Below are 13,793 nucleotides of genomic sequence, written 5' to 3'. Positions count from 1 at the left end.
CCTGTAGTTTAATATTTATATACTGATGGATAGCACCTAGAGGCCCCAACCAACATTTGAGCCCCCTCAATATCTCTGCCCCAAAGAGCTTACAGTCTAAGCAATCAAGAAGTAGGAGAAAATAATAACCATGCTTTCTTTTATAGATCAGTAACTCCGATCCAACACAGGTCAAGTGATTTACCTGCTCTAAGGTACAGAACACATGGTGGCAATTAAACCAACATCTCTTGAATCTCTGCTGCAGGCCTCACTTAAAGATGCTCCTTCCTCTCTAGACCACTTTTCTCTGAATAAAAATTAGCTGTTTTGGAAGTCTCAGCCTGAAGCTGATTAAGGTTCATGACTGTTCTCCAGGTCAGGGTAAGAGCTGCAGAAACAGAACAGAGAACGTATTTGTCAGAAGCATAGCTACTTTACATATTTTCATTTTCTGTGGTCATCTCGCAGGTTTGGGACCTAATACTGCTACAAGACTAGCTGTTCTGGGTGCTATCTACCTTAGATTGGAAAAGTATCTCCCATCTTTTCAATTCAGTGGGCTTTGTTTTACATCCTGCAAGAGAAGCCCAGATCTTAGAAAGATGCACTACTGGAACAAAGATGTTCTGCCCAGGTCCCCATATGTGAACACTTCTCATTAATGAGTACCAGACATGCACTGGTGGGAGGAAGGCTAGGAAAGCTCCTTCCTTTGGGAGCTCCTTGACCTTAGCATCCATTCTTCTGTTATGCTGGAGCTAGGGCTAGGCTGCTACGTTCATTCTAGGCATCTGAGGCACCTGCAGTAAGATACAGGCCTGTGTTGACAAAAAGAGACTTAGTATTTTATTTCAGCTTTGGTAACAAGTTCTTGACTTGGAGGTAGCAGCAGGTTCAGTTTATTTCTATATGCATCAGCAAACCAAAATACAGTTAGTTGAAGGATGGTCATTGCTGAATTGCGCACTCTCTACCAACATATATAACTGCAGCTAATTGAAAAAAGACAAAGCTATTTAATATTTTGCACTTTAAACTAAAAAGAACTTCAGTTTCATACTTAGTTGAAAGCTTTTGAAATCAGCACCAATCTCACTGTATAAACCACTGCCACCTGGCCAGTCACCAGTCCTATGTCTTTTGTCAAATGCGCACGAAACAAGATCTGTGATGCTCCATATTTACAATGATAACTGAAAGGTAAGAATGAGTAGCCATTAGCAGATAAATTACTTAACAGTAGTCAATAAACAAATACACTTCACCTGTATAAAGCAGTATGTTAATTCACAAGTTAAGTTGTATTGATAGTTGAGGTGGCAATATACAACAAAAATATTTAAGTATCATCACTTGAAAAATAGTCTTGCTTTGTCAGGGAGCTCTGTTTATACATAAGGGTAAATGAAATAGCACTGACCACAGAAGCTGAACAGTCATGCATACAAGAGTGATCACTTTTCAGCTATTGCACAAGTAGTGACAGTCTAAGACATACACAGTAGGATTCTTACAAAATGACATCAGAAAGACTGCATGCACCATCTTTCAAGGCCTTATGTGAACTATACATACACAGGAATTGCTGTATACTGTAAATACATTGTGGATGTGTATAAATTCACATAAGATTAAAAGATTAATTTGTAAATAAGAAAGTTTCCACCAGCTTATGCTTTATTTTATTCAGAAGGTTTCTTAGCACGTACACTATTTTGGATAAAATGCATGACACCACTTCAGAGTGGAGGTTTCATATAAGCATAATCTTAAATGCTTTGGTAACTGGATATTCCCAAGGAACAGGTTTTGTTAAACCAAACTGATTACTAAAATGTGAATGTGACTTTTATTCAGAAAAGAAGGATATAGAATATGGCTAATAATTTCACATATTTCACAAGATACAAAAAAAACCCCTTTTCAAGTGGATTGGTATTTCTAAGCACAAATAAAACCACTGATAGCATGGTGTACAACATTTAAAACCCTGATCAAAATGACTTCAGAATAATTGTGCATTCCCCAAATATATCAAGTTGGCAACTGAGGAAGGAAATGAAATATTAAATGAATAAGTTGGCATAAGAGGGGTAAATTCTCTCTGTACCACAAGTTTCATAGTAAAATACTGCTGTATGTTTTAATTTTAGACATAAGCATTTTTATATCAGTCTGGTTTGCTTCTAAATGACTGAAAGTTTCAACTAAAAAGGTGTTTACACAATATACACATTTCATTACTTACAAAGAGAAATAAGCTTAAAATTTCATATTAAAAACCTGGGATACAGTAGGGTTAGTAGCACCATGAAAAATGTTTTTCAAAACTGCAGTCTTGTTATTTTAAACATACTCAGTGCGTCGTGTTTTTCTTTATTCTCTTGGTTGATCAAAAAGGTGCCATTTTGGTACAGGGAGAGAAACGAAAAATTTCATCTTCTGATCCTTTGTGAGCCTCAAGTGTTGTTTTCTGTTTCCGAGAGGTCAATTCTTTCACCTTAGTCCTGTTGTCAAATATGTACCGAACAACCCTTAGTTTGGCACATGAGTGAGGTACATTTGAATTTGCATGGTTAAAACAGTTTGGATTTGTTTTTTCTTTTCTTTCTGCACAGTAGCACCATTGTTGCAGCTGGAAGACAGTGCATCTTAGGAATTTTCAACTGTTTTTATAAAACGTTCTCCAAGACGTTACGTCTTCTTCATGCAAACTTGACAACGACTAATACGCGTCCTCAAGTCTCCAGCTTTCAGTGTCTCTGACTGAGGTTTACTGGTTGACAGACACAAAGGTAAGATTAGGTTAGCTTTTTCTTTGTTTACAGAACTGCTCCTTAATTTTACCTAAGTGGGGAATTAGCCCTGTATTTGAAAGTTTTCCTTAAGAGTGATCTTTCTGTATGTCCTCAACACCATGTGACAGATACTCAGTTTTGTCCAGTGTCCCAGCATACACAAGGAATGCTAATCAACTGCTTCAGTCTAGCATACGACATAGCAAATTCCAAACTGAGTGGAAGGTGAATTTTGTACATTTGAGACAGGATTTCTGGGGTCTTTTATAGCCTTTGGGTTTCTCAGTTGAAGGGTACTTTTAACAACCCATTAAAAAATTACTGCTACAGTGAGATTGGTATTTATTCGATGGCTCTACCAAATTATTTATTTATATTCTGAAAGGGTAGGGAGGTGAGAAATTAATATAACAAAGTTATATAATATGCATGTACACAGAGTGAATCCAATTCTTAAAAGTTCCTTTTTTATTCTATTTTTTAAAAGAAAGTTGCGTTTATTGGAGAGAGAAAACTCAAAAGGTGCATGGTAGTTATTAGTAGGCAGTTTTCACTAGTGAATTACCACTGGTCAACTACCCTGAAAACATAGTGATGACTACTTAATGCACATTAAGTATCATGGTTGTAGGCGTTACAAAACCAACTTGGGCTCCGCTACTGCTGCGTAACACAGTGCACATTGCCAGTCCCATACTGCAAAGCTACATTTTTCAATTTGGTGGCAGTGGGAATATTTATGACTTTTTATCAGTACACAAACAGGGCAGTAGCAATTTATTCCATGAAAGGAGGTGATTTTTCAAAGAAAAAAAAATTATTTTGCTACTCAAGTTGAAAGGGAAAAAGTTTGAGGAGCTGACAGACTCCAGCTGAAATGCTGACTGAGCAAAGCCGAGGACAGAATGTCCGTTGGCTTCTTTGCAGCCAAAATGTCATCCTAATTCTTCTGCAAAGTACTAGAAAAAATGCTTGCCATGGAGGGCATGAAACCTCCTTCACACAAGCCTTTTAAAAACAGTTTATATGGACATCTGCCTTAAAAGGTTTAAGTAGAGTTGATCTTGCCCTTCATACCTGTCCCTTGTATGTCTGTGAACTACCTTTTTAAATATTTGAGTCTACTGAAAGGCCTGGCAAGAAAAAGCAACAAAATTGATCTTTTAGGCTCCAAATAGAGTAACTGCAGTAGGACTACTTTCAGAGAAGGTAATACTAAATATGAATAAGAATTGACATAAAAAGAATCTGACTTTGCAAAACAGAATGTGCCCAAGCAAGTTTTTAAATACTATTAAAAGCTTACCAAGGAAACACTTGAAAAACTGGTTGTGAGGGGGAAAATTAAGCTGAATTATTTCCCTATACCCCTGTAAACAAATCTCTCTTGAGCTTTGGAATAAATTAATTTATTCTTGAATAAAGCAATATACAAGAAACAGGTTTTCTTACCTGAACATTTCTGACACCTCTACAGTTGCCAGCCAGAAACTATATGAATTGGCATAGTAATTACAAGTGCCACGACCATGGCATTCAATAAACGGAGCTGAGCGGAATTCTTCTAAACAGGATCCAGGCGACGCCAAGGCCTGTCCAGAGCCCTCTGCTCCAGCACTAGTGTGCTGGTGTAAGGGTGGAGGAAAGAAACACACAAACAAGATTCTTAGAGTAGGTGCTAAAATTTAAATAGCACAGCATTCAACTACTGAAAGAGCCACTGTTCATTCTGGGTTGAGATTTGAGATAACACAGTGCCAGACACCTCCATAAATATCAGTTACACTGGGCTCTGTGTACTGGAAAATCAGTGTTTATCTTGGTTAGTAACTGAGGGTAAAAGCTTTCAAATGACAACCATTGTAGTTTTTAACAAAGTCCTAGAGCAGCTAATTGAGGACATAAGTGGATACTCGCCATTTCTGGAGTAGGAGGCAGTTCTTACCATCATGAAAGAGTAACCAATCCACAGGGAGTCCCAGCCGGGAGGACACGAAGGAATCTGAATGGTCTGACTGTGGACAGCTATCACCATAGCAGGAGCTTCGCACACAACACATCTGGGCACAGGGGAAGTATCAGAGAAACACATGATATTAAAATATAACAGGAATATATTTTATTAAGAATTCTTATATGCATAGAAAGTGAGGAAAACTAGCCTATGAGAGGCTGTCCTATTAATCCAGACTTCTACTTCTCATGTGTTTTGTAACTGCAAGAAGACAGTATTTTGGAGTGCAAAATCTGCCTGTATCTCTACTAAGAACCATTGGTTAAAATACCAAAGCAGTTCCTGAAACAAAAACTGGAAGCTCCAAGTCCTCAAGTGAACGCCTGAATTCTAGAGCTAATGGTTCTCATCTTCTCTTTCGTGTCCATGGCGATCTTGCACTGCTGACTACATAGCTTCCTCAGTCAAGGAGAGCTCTTACAGCCTTTCCGCCTCTAATTATCACTACTGCAGAGACAGACCTTTTAAGACAATGAATACTTTAAAACAAGCTATTTTCCTAGCATTTCCCAGAGCAAAACATGACATATTCACCTCTTAATATCCAACCCGCATGTTCAAAATACGTGGATAAGATGTGCTATTTATCCAGATATTAAAAAAAAAAAAAAAAAAGAGACCTGATAGCCTGCTTTGTCTCACCGGCTAATGAATGGCTGTATGCTTTGCCCAGTCAGTGGCTCCATGCTCATTGGCATTGGCTCTGGAGTTGATAGCCAGTAGGAATAGTCATTCCTTGAAGCAAAATTACAAACGTTGTTGATGTTGCAGAACATGAAGGGCATGGTGCTGAAACGTCTAAGACAGCTCCCAGCAGTACCTACAGAGTAAGATACATAAAACATGACAGCGAAGTTTTCACTTCATTGCTTTTTATAGCAATTCTTTGAGAACAGTAATTGTGTATTCTTCCTCTCCACCTGTGAGTGCACAGCATGTGCTATCAAATTGTCACATGGGGGAAAAACTTAAGTTCTCAGTTTTGGCTTACATTCTTTCATCCTGAATTATAATGTGCAACCTCTGGAGGTAGTAGATCTTAGCATGCAATCCCCATCCTCATCTAAGAAATCTCTAAGACTGTCATGCCTTCAGAGAACCAGAGCATTTGAAGCAGCAGCTACAATCTCTTTCCCCTTAAGGGCAGAACAGAATATCTCACCCAAATCCTGGCCATGTGCTCTCTCATTTCCTTGCACATATAGAAGAGAGAATCCATCATATATCCTTGATGTTCCTTGTGGACATAGTGGTGTATCCCTGGTCTGGCTGTGCCGAGTTATAAGGAATCCGTGAGCAACAGAAGCTGTTCCAGGAGGACCGGGTGGGCCTTGTAAGCCATCAGGACCAGGAGGTCCCTGTGTTCCTCGTGAACCTGTTCACACGATATAAACACAACACACAGTATTTATTAACACCATTTCTTGCTCTTTTAGGACTAATGTAACACTAAAATACCTTGTGATTAAGGTGCCTTGTGAGTTGGGGGACACACCTGGTATAAACACTATCTTCCTCAAATTATTTTTTCATGTAAACTTGCTTAAATCACAGAGGCTGTCATAGCTACTTCCCTGCATTGGAGGGGCGTTGAGAAGTTAAATACATTCAGAGCTGTGAGGCACTAAGATAAGAACTGCAGTGGACATGTCAGCCACTGGAATGAGTCCAAATCAGCTTTCCAATTCCAAAACATATTAATCTGTGTATGCATCTTAAGGTAATGCTGAAATATCTTGCTCAAGATCACAAAATAAATGGCTGAGCCAGAAACAGAAGCAAGTCTCACTCTAGGGCATGCTATGATAACACCTGAGCCAAAGCCCACCAAAATGAATAGAAAAGCTGCAGTCAGTGCTGGAGTAGGTTACAAAAAGTGGAAATAGACTACAACAACCTTGAGAGAAAGAATGAGTCCGTACGACTGAGAAAGGTATCTGAGAAGGCATTTGTTCTTGAACAGCAAAAATCAGGACTACAAATGTTTAGACTATGTTATTCCACAGTCATCATTATTTACATTTTTTCACTCAAATAATGCTAACAGATTTCATCAAGCGACTCAGAGAAAAAGACATTATGGATTTCTGTACTGTTTCAATTGTTTAAATTCTAATAGTTTTTCTCACAAGTTGCAATATATAGCTACTTAATATGTATCATCATCTTCAGAAAACTGTCCCAGTGCCCAGTCTGATTTTGTTTCTCAAATCATAATTCAGTAATTCTAAGCAGTAGCTGCATGGTAGCCTGATCTCTGCCTTTGGTGAAAGTCTTTCCTTTATGAAGTCTGTTTCTCCCCATTCATGATTTCCATGCAAAATTAAAATTATTTTACTTATCTCTCTTCTATTTCTTACTACCTTCATTGTCTCCTGCGCATCATCTGTGCTGCAAAGAGGATGCCATTAAGCTTAAGATAAAGCACTCTATATTATTATTCAGCAATGACTGGGGCAACGTGTTGGTTCCAAGAATATTCCAAACCAAGTATGTTCAGCTGCTTGTAATATTTTTGCAGTAAGAAAATAATAAAATCATAATTTTAGGATTATTCCCATGAGGCCAAGATCTCACTTCCCAATATTAGCCTGCACTCACAAAAGGGAGCATCTTTTTTTCACTGGCATAAACACCATACCTGGTTGGCCTGGGAGACCTCTCTCGCCTTTACGACCTGCTGGACCATCAAAACCAGGTAGTCCATCTCTCCCTGGGTCACCAGGAATACCAATTGGACCTAGAATAGACAAATGCGTAACTGAAATAAAAGGTCCTGAAATTTTGCCACGGAAATCTTTAAATTGTCTGGGACTCATCTATTGTTTCTTCATGATACTTTAGACAAGAACAGACCATCACACCAGATATATATGGTAGAACCCTACATTTATTTATCTATTACCTCTTGCTGAACTCAGTAACTTGTCTCTGCAGCCTGTGCCACCTAGGATCATACCTGGCAATCCCTGTGGGCCTGGCAATCCAGGTGGCCCTTTTGACCCAGGCTGTCCTGGAGGACCTGGGGGACCAGGGTCACCTTTCACAACAATGCTTCGTCCAATGGTCCCTGGTAAACCTGGTGGACCTGAGAGAAAGCAGCTGAGTATTAGATAAACCAAGGTGGAAGACAGCATTAGAAACAGTTTCTGTTATTCTTTATTGCAAAGTCAGAAGCCAAGAGGACTGAGACCGCCTCAGTCCTACATCTGTGTAACAAATTCTACTGGCAGGGGGCAAAAGTGACAATAATGCTACTCAGGACTCCTACCTGGTGGGCCTGGCAGTCCTTGACTGCCTGTGAGGCCAGCAGGTCCTGCAGGTCCAGTGGGACCCTTCATACCTGGAAACATCAAATTCACACAGTTACACAGTGAAAGAACACGCTGTCTTACAGAATCTGAAGTAGGAATAGCCAAACTCAGGCTTCCTTTCTCCCTAAGGGGCTATTACTGTGTCTGGAGGTTTTCACTTAAAATGCTAGTTAAATACCTGGGAATCCTGGAACGCCTGGAACCCCAGGGTCGCCCTTCATTCCATTCAGACCTGGATGACCAGGATCCCCCTGAACAGAACAGCTTTGTTACTCATCTCCTCAGCAGTTTCAGAAAAACAGATAGAAAAGGTGGCTGGGGGACAAATAAGCCCACTTTGGGTCTGTGAACTAGTGCTTTGAAAGGCCAAGGCCATGCATTCTGCTTGCTGCACTGGGTGCTGTCAGGGAACACTGTAACATGAAGTGCACTGACAGCTCCAGCTCCCACAGGAATAGAATAGGGACATCCTGCCCAGATACTGGGGGATAATTAAGGAAAAGACCCTCTTATTAGCTACCACATTTTGGCTTTTATTTTACTTGATAAACTGCATATTCCACCCAAATATATTCCATTTTTATTGCATTTAAAAATAAACTAGGGAGAAAACTCCATTTCTTGCCCTACCTGATGTCCAGGTGGTCCTTGATCTCCCTTTTGACCAGTCAGGCCAGGTGGGCCAGGTTGACCCGGGTTCCCTTTTTCCCCTTTAAGTCCTCCACTGCCTGGTGGCCCTCGTAGACCTTCTGGGCCTGGTGGACCTTAACATTGCACAACAAATATGCACATGTCAGTACATATCAACCATTCTCCCCCAAGTTTGTGCCTTCAGCGTAAAAAAAAAAAAAAAAAGAAAGATATATTCTGGCTTGACTTCCCAGCTCTATTGCAATGCTGAATTCAGGATAAACTAAAAGGAAAACAATTAGAGGGATTATTTGCACTACCCAAATTAGGAACCAAGGCTCCTTATCTAGCTGATGAAGAAAAGCAGGTCTTTCCAGAAAGCAGTGCAACTCACCCACGTTAGCGGCTTACCAGTGACCAGACCAGTACCTTCAGTAGGAGCCAAGAAACCCAAAATTAGATGGTACAAATATTCCCTCTGCTGACCTGCATTACAGTCACCATCTCTTAAGTACTGTCTTAACAGACTGAATTCCTTTTGAAAACCAGTCTCAATGTAAAATATTCCTGCTTTTTTGCTGTTAGATTTTGACATACTTGTTGAGGAGCCCAAAATATACTGTCTACTGACTGCTAGGCCAGCAGGAAGCCCACCATTCTGCCTTGCCTAAATAATAATCTGAGTTGCAGAAACTTCCTTATGTTGAACGACTCTCCCTCCAACTGATTTGTCTATCTTTAGTAGAATTACACTGTGTAAATCCAATAGAGGAACTGGGCTGGTCTTTAAATATTTTCCCTTTGCTACAGCCACATAAAGCAAAGCAGTGGATTTAAAAGAAACTTAGGTATTTGGAGAACTGAAAAATGAGACCCTCACCTTTATGCCACCATCTAAATAGAAGGTAAAAGAAACCATAAACAAGTACAGCAACAGCCAATAACATTTTACAAGTTAGATCTCATAATTGGATTAACAAACAGATCTCTTTGCAGGACAGTGCTATGACGTTCTCCCCTGTAGTACAACAAATCTAATAACATGTATCAGTGTGCTGGATTTTCAGTTCTTCTGCAACCTCGAATAATTTAACATCTTCATAGTCTATATTCAGTGGATAAATTTGATGAGCTGTATTTCTGCATGCAAATCTGAGTACAGAATTCCTTCAAAAACTTTTCCTTTTAAATCAACAGCAATTTTGTACTAGATTTCACACATATCCTGTAGCAGTTTCAGCTACAGAAAACATCACATCAGGCAAGGATTTTTTTGTGTTCATTCTGCTCTTTTATACTGGTCTAGTACTGTACACATGCAAAATAATAACAGGTTACCATCTGAGGCATGCTAATCAAACACATACGATCTGCAGGGTAACCATAGTTCTTAAAAAGATAATCACAGAATTACAGGAAAACATTCCGTTTCTCTTACATCAAGTGCAATGCAGTAAAATAAATTGACTGAGTTAAGAGTCTAACCTGGAGGACCTGGAAGGATCAGAGTTCACCAAAGCCCAATGATCGATGTTAGAAGGATCAGACATCACACAGTACAAAACAAGATTACTAGTTAGAAATAGTACAGATGACAGCATATACACTACACAACAACCCATTTCACCAGCATATTTTGTATTTACAGTATAATCCACATGCATGCATAAAACCATACATGAATACACAACGATATGTATTTTCAGATACAAGTTATTCTGGTGACTAGGCTCTACTAAGACTAATTTGACACTTCATTTAACGACAAACTTAAAGCTTTACTGAAGAATGTGTTATTGCTTTAATATTACAGCTGAGGCCCCTGACTGGTTAGTCCTACTCACAATGGGGTTTGGACTATGTAACCATTTCACTGACAATATTCAACAGCACAGGGCCTGGGGCTTGGCAAATTGTGGGTGACAACTTTTGAGCAAAATTCTGCTCTGTGTAGGGAGGAAGTGTGATTAACAGGAAGACTTATCACCACTAATCAGGTATGAGCCTCAAGTATCTGTGAATACAATTCTAGGACTGAAAAGTAGGCTTATACCCTCTTCCAAATGGTAAGCAGGATTGACATGGATCAAAAGGGCTGCAAATGCTATAATCAAAAATACAGCAGAATGTACAAATTTAGAATTTGTTGGGTTTACTGTTGGCATTATTTTTTCTTGATGAAAATACCCCAAGATGCTAATTTACCTCTTTAAGGTTATTACGGAGAATGGCATGTGATAACATCCTTAGAAAAATCATTTAAATGTCCTCTTTCAAAAGGTAAGCTGGTTGTCCCTACCATGCTCCTGAATTAATACATATTTTAGCTCCTGTGCCACTTGCATCTTTCATGTCAGTGAAATGATTTAAATATATCAACATATCACCACACAATTTGCAGCTAGAAACTACAAGAAATACGTCAGGTTTACCTCAATGCACTATTTCTGACATATTTGGTAAATTATTTTAAATACTAACTGTAATACAGTTAAAAATAATGACACGGACATTTCATTGTTACTGTTAAGTACTTATAAACTACATTTTACTGTTAGATATCTAAGTTTTGCTATGATTTATAAATCTGTCCTGTACTTGTTGATTATTGAATTCTGGCTGAGCAGTCATAGGGTGGAAAAAAACCTGAAGCAATAGGTAAGTTCCTCTCAGCACACCCATGACAGCAGCCCTCTTTGAAAGCGTGGTTACTGTTTGTGTGACCACAGTTTAATTAAAAGGTAAAGCCACATTCATTTTTTTACATGACTGCATAAAGCTAGGATTCAAACATCAGGGGCTATCACATTTGCTACCTCACAGGACTTAGGACAGCCCACTGAAAACTAAAATGTATTTTTTAATGGAATTTTCAGAGTTCTTTGCTGCCTGAAAGTCATCATAGCAAAACCTAAAGACATCATTACTATTAAATAGATGTACCAAGTCATTTTCAATCTAGACACAGATGTTAAAAACCTTCCCAAGAGCTGGCTTGTGCTACATGCTGATATGCTAAAATTACAATAAGCTTGTGAAGATTACCATGTTCTCACCGATCCTGTTCCACTGCCCTAGCATTAGGGAGGGGAGGGCTATATGCTTCATTTTCATGAAATACGTGTTAGAGGAAGAGCTTTCCTCATTTCCTCCAAATGTGTTGGTGAAAAAACAATGGAAATAAGGATTTCTCTGCACTGGAAAGTTACAATGCTCTAAGTTGGGAATGTAGAGCATCACTGTTACTCTGTATAAATTTTCCTACAGACACTGTTGGTATAAAAGAAGCATCTAATTTAAGTCACTTGAGAGTGTCCAAAATCAACAGTAGCAGGTGTTACAAAAATGAATATTGTCACTTGCCCAAGCTGCAAAACACAATTATACAGCAAAGGCATGGGAGGAGAACGCAATATGCTTTATAAAAAAAGATTAAAACCAGTATATATTGTTTTCAAATGCACTAAGAATAAATATGCTAAAACAAGTTTCACAGTTGGGGACACTTCATAAAAGCCTTACAAATCTGGACCCACATGATCTTCCACCACAGGGAAAGCAACACTATGTCCTTCCACTGTCAGTCCTACAACAACATGAGCAGTCTGAAAGCCAACTCTGAGTTTTTCCTTTCTACCACAAATTAAAAGGTATGTTTGAAAAATGACTCAGCATATCTACATTTAGACACTACAAAAGTATATACATTCATTTTCATGCAAAGTTATTATTTTGGAGTTAAGGGGCTAACCTGAGGGACCTGGGAGTAGGGGGTCAGAGTTCACCAAGGTCATCATTAGAACAAGGGGAAAAACATCAAAATTGTTAGAAATATCAACAAGCTAACATATTCAACTAAACCTTTCTTTTTAGATTTAGCTCAATATTCCTTTACAAACAGTATGCAAAACACCAAACTATTATTATTCATACCAATGAAAATAGACATGGAGTAACAGCAACGTTGTGTTGCCCTGGAAATTGGCTTAATTTTATAATCAATTAATAAATCCATCCCAACGCCATCTAGCAACGTTTGATTTAGGGGCAACTCAACTGAAGTCAGAGCGCTACATCATGTTTGACTTCATCATTTACTAATCTTAGAATATACCCAGAAGTCAACAACAAACAGTATACGCACACAGCTTCTGGTTTTATTTATGTCCCTAGAAGGGGGGTAATTTGACAGCCACACAGCTGCTTTTATGATGAACTGCCTTACGTTGAAATGTTACAAAATCAGTGTTCCAACAATAGACTGTGTTATCATTTGAAACAAAAGGCTGATTGTACCAGAACTGCAATAATAGTTTGGTTTATCCACATTAGTTCACACATAACTGAGCAAAACAAATGCTTTACTTTATACACTCCATGCAACAAAAATGGAAATAAGAGAAAGAGAGAGAAAAGAGAAAGACGGAGAGAACATGGCTGAGCAGAACCTCACTGGTTGTTTTCCCCCTGCCAATGATCATAAAACTGCACAAAATGAGTTCCACCATTCGCCTCCCTCCCCAGCTGATTGGTCAGTAAGCACCTGATTTATACAGAGAAGTGTGAACAGGTTGAGAAGCTTCATAAAAACACCAGTGCTACAGCAGAGCATAGACTCTCTCTTGGTAGCTCCCCGCAAGAGCTGCTTAGATGGTTTACTTTTTTCTTTTTTTTAAAGAGTTTGGAGATCTCCTCTAAAAATCTTTTTTTTTTTTTTTTAAAAAAGCCTATACTCTTATGGACCAATCAGCTTCCTGTGCCAAAATTTTAGTCGCCATACCACTCTACATGCAGAAAAATTATCTTTGGAAGATCCTGACCTCTAGGATGTCTTAGGCCTTTATTTGGGCACGCTTAAATTACAAAGCCCAAGCCCAGCATCCCGCCATCTCTTATCCCTTCTTGCCACAGCTGCAACTCTAACCCCAGCAAGCAGGGCTGGGATTACTTGTCCCATACTCCTGCCCACCAGTGAGCAACTAGGCAGAAGAGGACAAGGCCACACGGAAAATGGAAAGCAAATTAGGACTACCACCTTGCTGCAGAGATGCTCCA

General features: G+C 39.0%; 1 protein-coding gene across 2 annotated transcripts in view; it reads right to left on the bottom strand.

Moving 5' to 3' along the window:
• COL4A5 (collagen type IV alpha 5 chain) overlaps nt 1–13,793 on the bottom strand; it is a 77,907-nt gene continuing 64,114 nt past the window's right edge. The window contains exons 42-51 of one of the 2 annotated variants that reach the window (XM_054839504.1): nt 8,739–8,872; nt 8,287–8,359; nt 8,066–8,137; nt 7,754–7,882; nt 7,436–7,534; nt 5,957–6,169; nt 5,437–5,614; nt 4,726–4,840; nt 4,233–4,405; nt 1–2,758 (exon numbers count right to left, since the gene is read on the bottom strand). In XM_054839504.1, the coding sequence (XP_054695479.1) occupies nt 2,677–2,758; nt 4,233–4,405; nt 4,726–4,840; nt 5,437–5,614; nt 5,957–6,169; nt 7,436–7,534; nt 7,754–7,882; nt 8,066–8,137; nt 8,287–8,359; nt 8,739–8,872 (1,268 nt within the window). In that variant the 3' untranslated portion in view covers nt 1–2,676. Of the gene's footprint in view, nt 2,759–4,232; nt 4,406–4,725; nt 4,841–5,436; nt 5,615–5,956; nt 6,170–7,435; nt 7,535–7,753; nt 7,883–8,065; nt 8,138–8,286; nt 8,360–8,738; nt 8,873–10,223; nt 12,499–13,793 lie in introns of those variants that run through there. The other variant, XR_008578985.1, reaches the window with a different exon arrangement.

The sequence above is a fragment of the Grus americana genome, chromosome 12, assembly GCF_028858705.1.
Source record: "Grus americana isolate bGruAme1 chromosome 12, bGruAme1.mat, whole genome shotgun sequence".
In the NCBI taxonomy this organism is placed as follows: domain Eukaryota; kingdom Metazoa; phylum Chordata; class Aves; order Gruiformes; family Gruidae; genus Grus; species Grus americana.
This window is presented reverse-complemented; position numbering and strand designations above follow the sequence as displayed.